We start from the raw sequence: 17996 nt of genomic DNA, 5'->3' as shown, positions 1-17996 counted from the left end.
CAACATAAAGTTCATACTGACTTTCATAAATGTTTTTACCTCATGTACTCTAACTCAGGTCTATGTTTGGTTTCAGTCATGTTCAGGCCTGATGAATCTCACTGAGCAGAAACCATGATGATGATAAAACAGACAGACGGGCTGGAGGTTTTAAATCATAAATGCAGAATAAAAACATTAATTTCAGTCATGATACTCACCTTTTCATGCTGCCTATTGATATTCCCTGTTGGTGAAAGAGGGTCAGCAGGTGAAAACACTTCCAAACACACATTTCCCTTTGCATATGTTGCAGGAATAAAAGCCAGACCTCCTTTTTTCACTGTTAGCATCGGCTTGGACAACAGAGACTGCATAAATTTAAACAAATATAATGCATCTTGCACATGGTTTTCAAACCTGTGAGCATGTTGAAGCTCTGGTCACGCCCTAAAGGTCCCAAACTGTGGCTTCAGGTCTTAATCAGTGATGTCACAGCAGGTGGAAATCAGTGACATCACTGATTGAGACCTGAACAGCAGCTTTCTGCCCCGTGTGACTCACACCTGCAGGTTTAAGTTCCTTATTTTAATAGCACACTAAATGATCCCACTCTGTAATCACAGATGTTACCTGCACCTGTTAGGTAACACATTAGATAAGACGCGTGGTATTTCAGTTCTGAACCCATCATAAATGCTCTGCACGTACGTACAGTATGGCAATGCCATCTGCAGACCTGTGAATATGACACATTATGAATCTTCACGCAGCTGCTTCCGCTCCTTCGGGTTTTCACAAAAATCAGCGGTCATTTACATAATCTGCAATCTGTCGAGTTTTCAGAACCATTACGACACGATTTCACACCGCCGCATAAATATACATGCTTACGTACACACGCTGCATTCGAGGGAGTGTCGTGTCATTTAGCACCAAGATAAAAAACATGAACATAATTAGCAGTTTGCACAAACTCATCTTCATGTTTGAAGTTGTCACATCGACTGTGTGTCACCACACGAGTGTTTGTTTTGTCTTCAGGTGTCATTTTATGACACAGAAGTGTTTTACAGCGTCATATTTAAGACTGGGACATGCTTAATACAGATATGTCTTTTAAATATGATATAGATATATATGCACATCCTAGTATAGTGCGCCATATGTGCAACTATCTCTGTGAAATGATCCAACATGCATATCTGTATACTTCATAGTGTATGTAACATTTAGTTATTTTTATTTCTGAGTATTTTCTGATCCACCTTATGTTTTATGAGCTTTGATGTGAGATCACTGAAGTCGATTTCTTTCTACATAGATTATTACTCAAGGAAAAATCGCACACTCACACTGAATTAAAATATTTATAAATTACACATTTGACTTTTTAGCTTTTAAAAAACAAAACATCACACTCATGCATGTTGGTTTTAGCTCGACTTCAGTACTCCAATAATCACGCTGGCCATTTCATTAGGTACACCTGTACGATCGGCTGTAAATTCTACCTTTACAAAGATAATGTTCAGTTTTGTACATTAAGGTATCTGTTTCTTCTTCAGGTTGTAGTTTGTAGTGATGTTTCTAATATTTTGGCCACCCTATTTACATCCATGAGAGGACTGTGATATTAGAAACAACACCACCACAAACTATGACCTCAGTAATAAACATGAAGTAGATTTAATGTCTTTCTGACTGAAACACAATGAGCTTCGTAAAAGTTGACAGCAGACCTGTCGTTTTGTGCATCATCGTGTGGCTTAATGCCTCGGTGATGTGAAGGTGTCACCTGTAAACGATTACAGCACCACCTGCTGTGGACTGACTGTCACTCTGCACACCCTGCACCTTCTTGTTGTTTTTATGTTCTGTGTGTATTTTTATGAAATCAAACACGGAGACACGTCGAGCAAGATTACAAAAGTTTTATTGCAATGAGAAAAGCAATACACTGTACAGGGCTGTGCAAGTCAGAGGTAAAATCAGCAGGTATCAGTCAGCGCAGCCTTAGCTGAGGTATATGTTGCATAGTTGAAGGCAATAAAAGTCACACAGCAGCTGAGTTTAGTTGATTAGAGGCTCGATTAGCAGCATCTCTGTTAGAAAGTTCATTTCAAATAAAAAGCAGGAGATGTTTTAGGAAAGGAACATCTCCAGCATCATGCTGATGGACGGCGACACAGACGAGGTGTGTTCAAGCTTATTAAAAAGTGTTGGAAAGGAATCATGTCGATGATTGTGACTCAAAAAGAAGAAATTCAGTCTCCTGTCGTGTCGTCGACTCAGTCGGCCTTCTTCTTGATGCTGAGCAGCTGAGAGACGCTCTGCAGAGCCCAGTACAGCAGAGAGAGGGAGACAAAGGCCTGGACAACACACACACACACACACACACACACACACACACACACACACACACACACACACACACACAGAGAGGGGGTTAGAGTCAGAGAGGCCTCCAAAGTGACGACGAGGACACCCTGTAGGCACTCGGAACAAATCCTGATTCAGCCGAGGTGACGATATAATGTGTCATTGAGCTCGACAGCTTGAGTTTGCATTAGATAAATGTGTTTTTAATGAAATTAGGATATCTGCCTGCAACTAAAGAGCATTTTCAGCATGGATTTAAGTGTTTTAATTCAGTGTATAAAATATCAGGAAAAAAAGTATTAAAAAAATGAAATATATTTATTTATTTGACATGTTTAAAGAGCTTATTTTGTCCAGCTAACGCCCCCAAACTCAAAATATATTCAGTTTATGATCAAAGGAAGCTGAAAAACAACAAGTTTTAAGTCGAGTTTTAACATTTGCATGAGAAAATTATAATTATTGATCATCGAAATTGCTGGAAATAGCGTCTTATTACAGCTGCAGAACAGTAGCCTTTGAAACTTTTTCCCTCACATATTTTTTAATCATTTAGTCATTAATTCTGCCATGTAATTATAGTATACCCTTCCATTTAATGAGGCTAACCTTGTCTTCCAGAGCTGCTAACGCTAAAACAGATCCAGAGTTTTAATGTCGGTTCCCTGTCGAGTCTGCACTTATTCTCACTTCCTCTGGAAGTTGGCCGCAAACTGTTACACTGATTAAAAGCGAGCTGGATTATCATAACATAAAAAAGAAAGAGGAAAAAAACACGACGGGTATCTATTTACGAGCAGCGAACAGAAAGACAAACACTGAGAGTGAATTCTTAATTGAAAGAAAACAGCGAGGACGAAGCAGGAGGAGAGCTCGAGAGGTTAAGGAGCAGGTCTTCTCCCCTGATGCTCTCACCACGGGGTCAGAGGGGCCGCCGTCATGGGCGCCCTCGCTATTCAGAGAGAGAAGGGGGGGGGGGGGGCTCTGCCAGAAACAGCCCTCGCCTCCACCCCTCGCTGCGTTCTGGCCCATAAACTGCATCCTACATCGCAGCCCAAGCCAAAACCAGACCGCTGTCCATCACAGGCAAAACAGCCTGATGGGAAAAAAAGCAACGTTTCCTCGTGGACACGGCAGCTGTTTTCCTCTGAGAGAGAGAGAGAGAGAGAGAGAGAGAGAGAGAGAGAGAGAGAATATAACACAGACCTCTCTCTACCTGACGACGGCCTCCCTGCTGAGAGACGACAAAAGCTTCACGACAGACCAAACACAGGAAACAAATCGACTTACCAAGGGTGTAAAGACTCAAAGTTTTTTCCTGTCCACTGTCCAAACATAGTTTAAATATCTGAAGTTTAAAGACACGAATCACAACATTGTTAAACTGCATTTTATGTACTTTTATTTCTCTACATTTCAGAGGTAAATATTGAGAACATTAAACATTTTTACTACACTGATCTGTCTGATGTAGTTTTAGATATTTTTAATATAAAAAAAATGTGTTTATAAAATATAATTTTATAATTTTAACATATTAAACCACCCAACAGTGTCTAAAACACACACATTAAAGCATCAGTAATAATAATTCAATCGTATAAAACGTAATAATAAAACACCAACATCCTCCTGTATTAAGACTTCTAATACAGTTTACTGATTACTGGACTTTTTACTTGTAATCAAGTACTTTTACACTGTGGTACTGCTAATTTTATTTAAGTAAAGGATTTAAATACTTTTTCTTTAACAGTGATGCAGAACAACATGTAATATTTCTTTCTTTAAAAATGCATCAACCTCACACCTGAATGTGTGTCAGGTGACCGGTTCACGCACCACGACAGATCCCAAAGCCACACTGATGCTGAGAAATCAAAGTACATCAGTACAAGTAAATGATAAAGGTACATTTACTCAAGAGTATTTCTACTGTACTGCAGTATCTCCATTTCACGATCCTACTCCGCTACATGAAAACGACATAAAATTAAGATTTTACACATAAAACACGACGAGCTGATGAAATGTGATGAAACTACGACATTAAAATGCTTTTACACATCAATAATTATAAAAATTATAGATTTTTTTCTGTGCAAACTTCAATACTTTGAGTACATTTTGCAAATAATATGTCATAGGGTTTTTTTAATGCAGTATTTTTACAGACCTGAATACTTCCTCCACTTGGATCACTGTAGATAATTAGGATAATTAAGTTTCTTAAACAAAAACTCACTGGCAGAAGATGTGAAAGACACAACAGACGACTGACTTCTTCTTTTGTTTACGCTCAAACGCCACGTCAAATAAATAAAGCAGCTGAAAATGAAGTTATATTCTTTAATGTTTCTATGGTAACGCTGATCTGTAACAGCTTTTCGCTAGAGGTTGTGGGTAGTGTAGTTTCTCATGAGGAAATCAGGGAGTAAAAAAATCACATTGACCTTTGACTTCTGCTGGATGAAATGGTTTCACAGCCTGATAAATCTGATCACATGACGGCTAAAAGTCAAAACTCCTTGAAGGGAAAACGGAAGATTAAAACTTCACAAATACACAAAGTTGCATCGCGTCCGTCTCGGAGACGGATTGGGATCGAGAGGCTTGGCAGATCCTCGCACGTCACATTTCACTCAAACAGACCGAAACATGACAGACGTTTCTATCAAAGCCGCATGTCGAGGCGGAGAGGAAGGGCACCGATTTTTCTCTGTTTCAGTCTCTCCCCGTTCGCCCCACCATGCTACATTTTAATGGACTGTAGGAAATCCATGTGGGACAGATTACACAGTGGAAGGAAGCGGGTTTGATCGTCTACAAATAAGCACTACAGCCAGACAGCAGCGGCTCCCAAAGTAGAGATCTCAGCAGATCGACTCACACTCACTTTGTTTTGGGCAGAAGGTACTTTGTTAAGAGCAGTAATAGGAACAAGCCACAGACATGTGGTTTCTCTACGATCTCTGACTTCTTCTTCTTCTGCTGCTGAGGGGAGACGACTCTGTCCAACACTTCATCCAATGAAACTTTCATTTAATTAATATGAAATTCACAGAGGTCGTTTTAGAAGATTTATGACAACACTAGAACAACATCTGAGAAAAGTTTTCACTTTCCACACACTGCAAACAGTCTGTAAGTTAAGGCGACTAAAACACTCGGCTACACTCAGGCAGTGATTACAATCACGGGTAATAAGAAGGCAAACGTTGATTGTACGTCTGTGAAGAGATGTCGACACACACACCTCCACTTTGTGTGTCACCCCATAACACACACTGTCTGCACAGACGCTGCATGCTGGCATGTGGAGGTAATACTGGACTAAACACTGCGGATCACTACGGATCTATGTGAGGCTGGATATAAAGAATTATGGCTCGTTGGCACAACAGCCTTTGTAAACCGTGACGTGAAAAGATGTTTTAAATATATTTAAATATTTTAAAAGGATTGTGAGCAAAAAAAAACGATGTACGGGTGGGTCTGAGCCTCAACTCTCCTGTTTTTGCCCCCCATAGTTGGTTAATTATTAATAACAAGCCTGTCCTGCATGTTTCCACAGAGCACATCGACCTAATCAAAGCTATTTTATCAGCATAATCCAGGTTATTGTTCATCTGACACTAACGAACGTTGCATTGACTCGTTCACAGAGATCACAGAGCTCGTCGTCTATCCTTCAATCAAAACTCAAAATGTTAATAATCCCAAACTATCCTCGTCCTATCTAGCCAACATACACGATGTAACAAAACAGATGTTCACCGGTCGATAAGGTTCTAAACGTGGTGACGGTATGTCGTATGTCTAACTAATTCACACGTCAGACTGATGTTACGAAACACAAACAGCAGGAGAAGATGAATTTGTATGCAGACACTCATTCCTGTTTGTGCCCTACTCTGTTCGTACAGTAACTATATGAGATAACATGTATTTAAACAGGTAGTGCAGGATTTTGTTTTGCCGAGAAAGACCCAAAGTTTGATTCAATCATGTTTTCGTCTTCAGTCTCTGAAAAACCTGACGTTAGATCTGAGAATGGCAAATCAGACTTTAGAAATTCGACGGGCATCACACGCCTAACAGCACTGTCATATTCACACACACATACTTGTTTAAATATGTAAACAGCATCTGAAAAAAAGGCCTTGATCTGTGTTTTAATGTGGTTTTAGTGCGATGTCAACGCTGTTCAACACCATTCTTAAATCGGCCTGATGAGAAACATGAAAATAGGAAATAACATCTGCAGCTCTGGCGCAGAAACATCTGTATCGACCTTCAGTACGACACCGGTCAGCTCTACATCGAGTCACTCTGTGGTGCTGCTGATGGATATAAAGCATCGAGCTGATAAACGTTAAACACCCCCCCGGTGGTGCACTGCGTCTTCCAGCCTTCAGCGAGTTAACATGGCAGAGCCTCGCTGTTCTTCCAACGCAGCTGCACTCGTGATTGAAATGAAAACAAGGCAGAATGGCTGCTGTCAGACATGTGATATATGACCTGTAATGGGATGTTTCCAGAGCTCTCCCTCACTCTCACTCTCTCTCTCTCTCTCCATATGGCTGCCTACAGTCCACCAGACCTGGACTGAACTGTATCGGAAAATAGGCCTGAACTTTTTTGTTTTTTTTTTGCTTCAACCTGGCTGGCTGCAGAGCGGAGCTGGAGTGGGTGGAGATCGCTGCATCAGGACATTGCTAAATTGGTGAAAATAAACTGTAGAAAATGTCCGTTAATACGGTTCCATCCTTCAACGTCTTATTCAGATTTTTTTCTCAGGTTTTCTTTGAGCTTTCAGTTCGCAGAGACGCTTACTAAACTGAAGTTTAAAGGACAGGTTAAAAGGACGCAAGAACACGGCGTAACACGCACACACGTGTCCACGTGTGCGTGTTCAAACGCATACAAAGAGGACTTCCTGTCTGTTCATTATGTGCAGATATACGGTCTCTGTGTTCAGGTTGTTTGAGCAGACTCAGGAAGGATACGTCGAGCAGGTTAATGTCCCACCAGAGAATCGGTTGCTCTGTAGCACAGCCATGAGAAATATCACCGTCACACTCCCACACACACACACACACACACACACTGCAGCCAGACGAAACACATGTGAAACGGCAGTCGCCGCATGGCAAGTGTAGCAAAAAACACAAAAGCGGTGTGATGATACGCCAATTTAGGATGATATAGTTGTTTAGATGTTTTCCATTTCACATCTGCTGTTTGCTCTCATTTAACCAAGGTCACAGCGACTCATCCAGACCTTGTTATTCCTCGCCGGTAACGTGAGACAAATCCCTGAGAGTAATCCTTCTCATATCTGTTTAATTCGCTTCAGACCGCAAGCAGCTTGGCACCGCTTCAGCCTCTGCACGAGAAGTCTTCACCTCATCATTAACTACAGTTCCCTGGGTGGCCACACTTGCAGGACTCACTGATGAAGAGCGCAGCAGTTGGTGTAAAAATCAAGCCCCTGTTTTGTATTTACGTGGAGAACAAATGCAGATGAATGAGTCGGCAACTATCTACTCCATCGATCGATCCATCAATCCATCCATCCAACCAACCATCCATCCGCTGTATTTATAAAAATCATAACAGCCTCCGTTTTACAAACCTACTGTAGAGTTCAGAGCCAACTGTTCTTGAAACCATTCGGTGTTCCTGCCACATGGGATAGGAAAGTCCAAAGAGGCGGTAATCAACATCGCCAATTAGTAATGCAACACAAGTGGTACGCCAGTAATCAGCTCAACAAGGAGGAAAAATGTCCCATCTTTGCCAGCTTGGTCCAAGGTGTTAACACAACAATAAACACACCAAATGAAGATCTACTGCCCAATTAAAGTTCATTTTACTAAGACAATCAAATGCAGAATCTGAAATGGGATCAGACAAACTAATTAAAAGCACAAAAAAATCAAGGCCAAAGACAATAATTCAGCCCACGAGGCTGGCTGAAAGGTGCAAGGCTGAGAAAGCAGATGAAGCAGCCGTAAAGGCAGCAAAGGGATGCTGTGTTTAAAGAAACTGAGGCTGCAGGAAAGAAAAGGATGTCTGTACCGAGAGGCAGGTCAGGAGACGGCAAGGTTCACGGGATATGACCAACAAGAGACCAACAAGTAGAGAGGACCTAAGGCAGCATGAGGATGTTACCTTATTGCTTCATAAATGCCCAGAGCAGTTGAAGGCCTTTGTCATATATAAGAGAGGATCCTACGACAGATCACCATGGAGAACCAGGAGTCAAGGTCTGGGCAAGTCAGGTAGGACTCATACGCCACCTCCTCTGTCGCCGTGTGCTCCTGCTGCGTGGATCCTTGTTGGAGTTGCTCTCAGACATTTGGGTGGAAGCTGTGGACGAATCCATGTCGCTGTTGAGGTAGAGTGCAGGAACAGATGAAACTTTTGCATCTCGCCATTTGGGCTGGGTACCATTTAAAAAAAGACAATCCCAGTACCCTAACCACTGGATTTCACGAAGCACGGCTCGTGGGTACATTGCTGTTTTGAGTCCGTTCATCAAGCGGCTTCAGAGGCGATGCGTTATGCCCACCAGGCTTTGGATTATGTGCTTCTACCATGAAACAGTAGGCTACGTAGTTAAATAGTTTCCCTTCTGGTTGTCTTTACGATCAGGAGTCTGCACAAGGAGTTTTATTTTGACAATTGACCGGATTCGGACGATGCCGTTTGTGTGTCTGACTTCCGGCCAGCTTGATCTGCAAAAATAGAACAGCTGCATATCTAAGATGCTTCTGAAAGGCGTCTCGTGGGTGCTTCTGGTGAAATCAAGAGAACGCTGCCTAGAATGGGCATGATCAGCTTTGCTGCCCTTGTTGCGTCCGTGTCCGGTGGGATTGAGGTTTTAAAAGTGATGCCAATGGATGAATTCATTCCATACTTGTGCTCAACCTCACCACCACAGATGTACACAGCCTCTAGTCCGTTGCTGTGGTAGTGGGGCAATTGAAATTTCCTTCTAGACCTGGGTACAAAAGGATCAAACTCAGGTTTGATTAGAAAAGTTTCGATGGGTTAACTTGGTCAATACCTTAAAGGGTATATACCCAGCTCTATCAACCGTTGTGTCTTTAAAAATATGTTTCCTATCTGATTGCTTGTGTATTTTGGTAAGCGAGGAGGAACAGGAAGTGATTTAGTCAGAAGGCGGGGGGAACCACAGATCAACAAGGCAATCATCAGTGTGGCTGTGGGCCGAGAAGTTTTAAATGCTGAGCCAACAAGAATTACGTAATTGTAGTTTTGCGAGTGCTTGCAAAAGGTTGCAGAGTCCGTCGTGAGAACCATTCAGTGGGCCTTAAAATGTGGTTTGAGAATATGTTTTAAAAGGCAGAGACGGCCAAACAAAAGTCTACGGAAGCTCCAAAAACAAAATAATTTTTTGGGTGCACCAAAGCAGAAAAAGATCTCCAAGAGGGATCTTTGCCAGGAAAACCCTGATCGATACACTGGATCATTGCAGATAGTGATCTTATTAAGTGTCGACTGACTGATCCAAATGTTTTGGTTACTGTAGCAAAAATAAATAAATAAATAAATAAAATCTGCTGTTAAATGGTTTCCAGGCTTGAAGCTCGGACACTTAGATCATGTATCAGGAGATCACAAGTCCAGTCGATGCATCCCGAGAAATATGCAACCTTGAACCTTCTTAACTGATTCTTTGTCAATGTAGGAAATATGCATAAAGCATGTTTTACCTTCGCAGCATGGAATAAGCTTACTGTGAGTCAGTCTCTGTGTGACAGTGGCTATTTCCAATTTTGCAACCTTAGATCTGAAGTCCGTCCAAACTTGTAACCGCCCCCCGCCCCCCCTCTCAGATTCTGGCAGCCAGAGACATTTTCCAGCTCGCTTCAGGCAAGATGCTGAGGCTTCAACTATTGTGAAAAAGGAACCATGAAGAATTTTATTTTACTACAATATCAGACGTGTGATTGTTAGCCAGTAAGCCAATGAGCGTGGCGTAGAGAGAGATTAATAAACCGAGAGGAGAGTGATGAAAGCTTCCACCGCCATAAAGATTACTAAATGGATACGCTAAGCCTTCGTTCAGAGACGCTTTGATTGATCTTACGGTACGAATCTTTGACTTAATAATATTTGAACTTTATGAAAGTCTTTTATCGTTTGTTATGTTTTGAATTTCTCGAGCCGACGTCTTTGGAAATTGGCGTTACACTTCTATGAAATCAGCTTTATGTGCATTTTTAGAAGAGGGGAGGAATAATACAGTAAGAAAAAACAAAACAGAGCAGCTATCGTCAGGTTCAATCAGGTTCACATGCTGGCTCTGAAGCTGCATCATAAACTGGATGACTGTTGTGTTTCACCCATGAGTTAAAGCACAAATAGGAAGACAAATTCAAAAGAAAGTCAACGTTGGCCACAGACACTAACCCCGCAAACGCCAAACTAAATACAGCTAGAGAACCCCCAAAGGGCCAATTGCTGTTAGATTTCCATAGCTTTACCTGGCAAGTGGTTTGACAACATAAACCAAGCGGTTACTCTTTGACGGGCACGATCCCCTGCACATTGAGTGATAATATTTCACACTGTGTACGGTCGACCACCCCGCTGTTTACTCCAACGGAACAGTCCTACCCAGCGTTTCTCTTTCAAATCCCTCCATTTTCTCCCTGGGAGGAGATTTCCTTTCCTTTCCATTCCTGCGAGCTCTCAGATGATGTCATGCTCACCGAGTTTCCACTGCTCCAAACAATCCTGTTAACCTCAGCGCTGCTTCTTGCTACCACACATTCCTGCTTTAGAAAAAAAAAAGAAAAGAAAAGAAAAGAAAAGGCAGCTGACCTCTCGCACCTGAGATCTGCCGGATGGAAACGTCTCTCTCAGATAACGCCGACCTCTCACCGCTTGCGCTCTTATCTGCTCGCTCATGGCCGGGGATGGCGGGAAAGAGGGGGTGTGATTTTTTTTTTCTGCAGACAAATCAGGTGATACGTTGAAGATAAAACGCACTTTGTTCCAATGCTGGGCCTTTTGTGTTTGACATGAACTTCATAATATTGTTCTGACCTCTTCTTTTCGGTCATTTATCTTTCCCTCACAAGTCTGACAAAATAAAATAAATAAATAAAAAGGTTTTGAGATTGGAAAACACACTATCAGCACCGAGATGGAAACTTCGATGGGGTGTGAAAACAGTTGAGATGTTTTCTTTTATATATTTTGGATTGGACCGGATTACGTAAATTCAGATTTGCTTCTGGAGTATCAAACTCGCATGAGCTAATATATCAACTTCTTGAACTGAGTTTATTACGAGGACACATCTAAGTCAAACTGTAAAATAAAAAAGCTTTTTATTATCCTTTTTTTTTTTGCTTTATTACAATAAAAAGACTTGTGGAAAAAAACAAAAGGACGGCGAGTTTTTGCTGCTTTCTCCTGGATTTGAACCCAGAAATCTGAAAACCGGGTTTCAATCCAGGCAAACAGGAAACTCAAAGACGCTCTCACTCTCTCTCAGCCGAAGACAGGTGTATTTTTATGAGCTCTCCTCTTAAATTACTGTGACTTCACCAGCACTTTGTGGCCGTTTCGAGAGAAGAGCTGCTTTAATTACTCAGTCTGCCTGCCTTCGGGCAAACCGGGGGCCCGCACAGTAACACAACTATGTGTTACATCATTACAATCCTGCACGAAATGCATGCATGTGTGTGTGTGTGTGTGGACACACATGGAGACAGAGGGTGGATCAAATAACAGCAGACGTTCCGATGCAGCCTTGCAATAAAAGCTGTTTCTGAAGTTAAATTGTTGACACATTGTCAGAAGAGTGCTGATTTAAGTAAACTCCACATGCACAGAGGTTAAAGTCTAGGTGGGCTTTCTGAGGTGACACAACCTCTGGCAGCCGCGCTGAAGATCCTCATTCACTGACATTTGATCCAGAGCTGCCAGCGGTGAGAAGCAGAGGGGCGTAAGTGACATCTGACGAACTTTACAGGAGAGCCAAAACAAAGAAATTACCACATTTCGTCATGACTTTTCCCTAAATTCCATCTTTAATATTAACACCTCATAAACGTGCATGACGATATACTTTATGAACAATATTTTCACATCTTTTCACTGCACTTATGCCCCTTTAGTCCTAAATAATTCAGTGTGTTCAGGCCTTTTTTGGTTTTTGATGAATAACTCTGGGTTAGTTTAGGGAACAGACCTTTTATTTAATATACATATCTCTATTTCACCCAAAATGTCCTTTATGATGACTCCATTGATCAAATAAAATCAACAATTTTAATAATCGATGTATCATTTGTATCAGTTTTTGCAGATCCTAGTGTCTCAAACATAACGTCCTGCTGCTTTTCTGTTTTATATCAACATAAGCTGAATATCTGGACTCCTTACTTTGGTATTTGTTGACACCCAACAAACTTTAAAAGATGAAATTGAAAAAATAATAATCAGAATAATCAACAAATAATCACGAGGAGGAGCCCTAATACTGAGCGCCATCCTGAAAAAGAAGCTTAGTTTGGCGAACGGGAGCAAACATCCACACAGTCTGCAGTCTTCTGATCGAATGAGATGACTCAGCGGTTGGTGCGTACAGGTCGGCCAACAGCACGAGGCGCTTCCAAAGGATGGCGTGTCAGTAAGCTTCGTATACTGGCTGCAGTCTCTCAGTCTCAGAGGACGGAAGCAGCTGTGAATGTCTGAAAAATGACTAAATATCGTGATGAAGGTTTCGTTGCCGCACCACGAATAATGTAAAATAATAAGAGATCAACACAAATTAGTCAATCATTGTGTCTTTATGTTTTCTGTCAACAGTTAATACATTTAGTTATGTTATCCTGGATCTGCAGGAACAGCAGCAGCACAGAAACGTCTTAATTTTATATGCATTGGTCTATTTTAGTCATCCTTTGATAAAAAAATGTTTGTTTTTATGTGTTTATGATAAAAAAAAGTAAAGCCATCTGATGGATCACTAACTTAAATATGATTCTTAGCATCTGCATCAGAAACTCTCAATAACTTCCAGTCGTCTATACGCACATACAGATGTTCATATTGTGTGAAGCCCCACAAACACACACTCTTGCACAGACAGCTATAACCTCACACAACCCTCCCCTCCCCGTGCTCTGCCAGCCCAGCTCAGTCACACCCACCCACACACACAGTTACCAGCCTCGTCTGAACCAGCGAGGTCTTCATGTGAGCTGCACAGACGTGGATTTTTTTTTTGTTTTTTGGGCGGGCGAATTTGGGCGGCTGGGAGCGAGAGGCAGCCCTGGTTTACAGGTCAAGCCTGCAGCTTTACAAGGGAAATCTCCAGAGCCACTATAAATACCACTGTGAGCTTTAAGGGTGCAGTATATCACACCACTGGGTTTGAAGGACCACAGACCGACCTAGTTTTTGTAGTTTTTTTTTTTTTTTGCAGTCCCCCCCCTTTACTTTTCCCTTAACTGTACAGTCGCATGAGCCTGAATACAATTAAATGTGAATTTCCCCCTCCTCCATTTCGAGTGACTGTTAATTGATTGGCCCGACTTCAAAACACGCCCCGCTCCGCAACAAAGAGCTGGCCGTTCACCTCGCGCGTCAGACCCATATATCATTAAAGTACCTTAAAGTTTGAGGGTGGTTTCATGTGTTTTTTGTTTTTTTTTCTTCTCTCTCCTTCGCTGTAGTTCTGAGCAAAGGGTACAAATATGTCAGGAACCAATTGGAGTAAATTGTGAGGTTTTTCAATGAGCCCCACCTGCGCGCACGACATTTACTCAGCCCAGAGCTGATCTACTGCGACTCGAAATGAGGCCTAATGACTCGTTTAAGGAAAAAAGGGCTGCATAAAACCTGCAGCGCTGTCAAAGTGACACAGCCGTCCAGCATGTGCAGCGTAAATCAAGACGTTCTTTTTTTTCGCCCCCTCCCTCCCCCCGCCACCATAAAGCTCTGGAGCTAATTGGATATGTGCTTCATTTTAGACACGCCTTTAAAAAAAGCCAAAACGTGTAATTCATTTCTTTTATTCTGTTTTTCTTTTTTTTTACGGTGAGAAAGAGAAAAAGGTGGGAGAGCCTCGAGTTGTCTTTTGAACACCTGAGCGCAGCAGATGTGGAAGTCGGAGGACAATAAAAAAGTTTTTTTAAAAAGGCGGCGATTCGGCGCTCACGTGCAAATCTCATCAAGCCAGCTCTAGTTAGTGGCAGACGGCGCTAATTGGTTCCAGAAGTGTTGCTCTCGCCGTTCACACACTGGGCTGGGGATGGCAAAGCCGGGCAGAAAGGAGGGAGGAAAAAAAAAAAGAAAAAGGAGGCAGTCGTAGGGAAGGAGGGCAAGTAATGAGAGGTCAGCCGCCATCTACAGTCGAGGCCTGCCAGAGCCTGAAAGGCACGCCAATTTTATGGTCAATTGGGCGACGCATCTGGACTCGTAGATCACAGGGCCGCCAGGGCTGGACTTAGCACCCAGCTCACACACACACACACACACATACACAAAACAGACCACACAACACACACACGATCACAGCCAAACAGGCTACACACACACACACACACACACACCAGGGAAACATGACGCTGTCAAGGAATCTTATGAAAATTTTCACACACGCGTTTCCCAGACGGTGATTCTTTAATTTACAGATTACTGTATGTTATTATGACATGTCAACATACACATGAAAATGAGCCTTCATAACTCCTTCTGTTAGTCCTGCTTAACGTTCCACTGTTACCGAGACCTGGAAAGGTTTTTTTTTAGTGTTCACTACAGTACATTTAGTAATTGGCCCGTCGTACTGTACATGTGTTCTCCACTCATGAGCTACCGGCGGGCTAATTAGGCCTTGTTGTGTGTTGACTTTGTGTTTGGACTGTTCTGAAATATGACGACAGTTTTTAATGTTGCACAAACTGCTTCTCTGGCTCACGCTCAGCAATATTTTAATGGAGGGTGGCAGAGAGGAGGCCAAAACTCTACGGTATTTTGGAAAAATGTTTTATATAGATATAATACAGCTTCAGAGTCCACAGATGAAGATCATGCAATATGATCAAAAGCTCCAGAACAGCTACTCAATGTCCCCCGGAGTGAGGGCGTTTTGTCAGCTGCAGTTTCTACACTCAAGAACGAGCTCCTGAAGAGGCGTTCAAGTCCTTAAAGCGAGTTAGAAAATACAAATTCATGACAGTGCAGATGAAGCTCATGTGATCTGATCAAAAGCTCTAACTCAGCCACTGAATCCAGCACTCCTAAATCCTCAATCTAGGGCGATATCAGGACTTTAGGTCCAAAATTTAGCAGAGTCAGACTCTGTGTTGTCTATTTTATTTATCATGTTGCCACCCGTAGAAAAACACATTTCTCTCATGTGTGTGCCAAATGAATCAATCTAATAACGAATCCATCATCAAACGTGCCTTTAGTTTCAGCAGCTGAAATAACAACTGCAGCTAATTAACATTAATTCCACGAGTCGGCCAAATTAAACTGCTGCCTGTTGTCTGTGTGTGTGTTTATACTCAGTCAAAGGTGGTTTCTCTTTTCAGTGCCTCATTTTGAGAAAGAGGCATCACTCTGTAATATAATGAAGCGACTGAAACGTGTCAGATGAGAAAATCACATGACTAACTCTGAAACACTCTGAGCTGTGATGAATTCAACTCTATCTCTCTGCTCAGGGTGGCCTCAGCGTGTCATCGAGCCACTGCAGCCACTTTAAGGACCGCCCACAAAATCCTGGACTGAAAACTAACTCCACATTTCAGTGACATATCGTTCAAAGTCTTTTCACGTGTCTGCAGCAACTATTTTCCAACATATTTAATGTGTTTTAACTTATAATAAAATTCAAGGGTATCAAACTTATTTTAGTTCATGTGCTCTATGCAGTCTATTTTCATCTAAAGTGGGTCAGACTAATAAATCCATTAACCTAAAAATACAACATTGGTCCTTTTCTTTCAGTGCAAAGGAGTACGAGTACATTCTGACAGCATTCATATCAATTAACATGAATGAGTTACAAAACAGATGATGACTCAGTCAGTCTGCTCTCTTTACATGTGAATTGCAATTTAGATATCACTGTGGATCTACAAAAGGTCACATGCAATTTAGAACTGAACGACAACATATTATTTATGTCCTCTGCGACACACATAACATATAATACGACTGGGTCAGACTGGACCCTGACACCTCTGACATAATGCATTATATATATTATATTGTTTTATGCTCATCGCCTTGAATCAGGATCTCCAGGATTCAGGTCTAGGAAATGAAATCTGAACCGTCAGTTCGGCGTCAAGACTTTGAAATTTGAAAATGAAAACAATCTCGGGGTGTGAGCTGCTCAAGGTAACATCAGATGCCACTAACTAAATTTCTAACCAATTAAATTTGCATTGTGGGTAATGTAGGCGGTAAAAAAGACAATATATATATATATTTTTAACAGTCCATTAAAATGTATGCATAAAAGTGTCTTCAACCGAGGCTACACATCATGTTTATATATAAGCTATTTCTGTGAAATCATCCAACATGCATTATCCATCCAAGGTGTATATAACTTTATTTTTATATTATGTATTTTATTTTGTCTACAGTGAGCTGCTGTAACAGCGATCTTAATCTCACCTTACCTTATCAGCAGACTTTATTTTATTTCCACTGCTATCGATAAACACGACGCCCTTTCTGCCCTTTCTAAATGTGAGCTCTGTCAGTGGATGAACTTCACCACCGCCCTGACTGCAATTCACTTTAATTCCATTCGAACAGACTACAGGTCGTCTCACCTCTGTGGGCGCAGCGAGCGAAGGCAGCGGGGGCTTCACGTAGCTGTACCTCTGCAGCGTCACCATGACGACGCAGCGTAGCATCTCCAGGACAGCCGCCGTCGGCCTGAACAAGAGGAAACGACACAACACCGAGGCTTAATGACATTTCAGCTCGATGCCTTCACTCTTACCCCCCCCCGCCGGCATTCACCTCTGTTGCTGTGACGATGTTACAGGAATAATTTTACAGGTTTTTAATGGGAGAAGAGCTGATGGAGTACAAACAGATTCGACGAGGAGAGTCGTGGTCAGGTCAAGTGATTCATAGTAGATGCTGAAGCCCTATTCAGACTGCAGAATTTTAATGTTTATGATATTTATTTTAATATTACATGCCTCTGTTTTTACATTTACATTTTAATTATGTGCTGACTTTTAAATAGTGCCAATATCAACTCATCCAGTCGTATTTGGGAACATAAAACAAAGAAAATCCATTTTAAGCTCATTTGATTTGTTGTTGTAATGTCAGATATTTTGTTGTACATTCATTTATTCATTCTTATCAGGGTAGAGGGGGCTGGAGCCAATCCCAGCTGACCTTGGCCGAGAGGCGGGTACGCCACGGACAAGTCGCCAGCTCACCACTGGAAGACAAACAACCATTTGCACACCTATGAGTGACCGATTAACCTGCATCTGTCTTTGGACTGTGAGAGGAAGCCGTGGTAAACTCCACACAGAAGGATCTGAACCCAGAACCCTGAGACCACAATGCTAACCACAAAAAATATGCAATTTAAA

The 17996-nt window shown here is 41.9% G+C and overlaps 1 protein-coding gene across 1 annotated transcript in view; it reads right to left on the bottom strand.

Moving 5' to 3' along the window:
• Positions 1-1898: 1898 nt before the first annotated feature.
• agmo (alkylglycerol monooxygenase) overlaps positions 1899-17996 on the bottom strand; it is a 51195-nt gene continuing 35097 nt past the window's right edge. Inside the window, exons 12-13 of the mRNA XM_019279134.2 lie at positions 17211-17316; positions 1899-2351 (exon numbers count right to left, since the gene is read on the bottom strand). Of these exons, the coding sequence (XP_019134679.1) occupies positions 2271-2351; positions 17211-17316 (187 nt within the window). The 3' untranslated portion in view covers positions 1899-2270. The remainder of the gene's footprint in view (positions 2352-17210; positions 17317-17996) is intronic.

The sequence above is a fragment of the Larimichthys crocea genome, chromosome XIII (assembly GCF_000972845.2).
Source record: "Larimichthys crocea isolate SSNF chromosome XIII, L_crocea_2.0, whole genome shotgun sequence".
Taxonomy (NCBI): domain Eukaryota; kingdom Metazoa; phylum Chordata; class Actinopteri; family Sciaenidae; genus Larimichthys; species Larimichthys crocea.
This window is presented reverse-complemented; position numbering and strand designations above follow the sequence as displayed.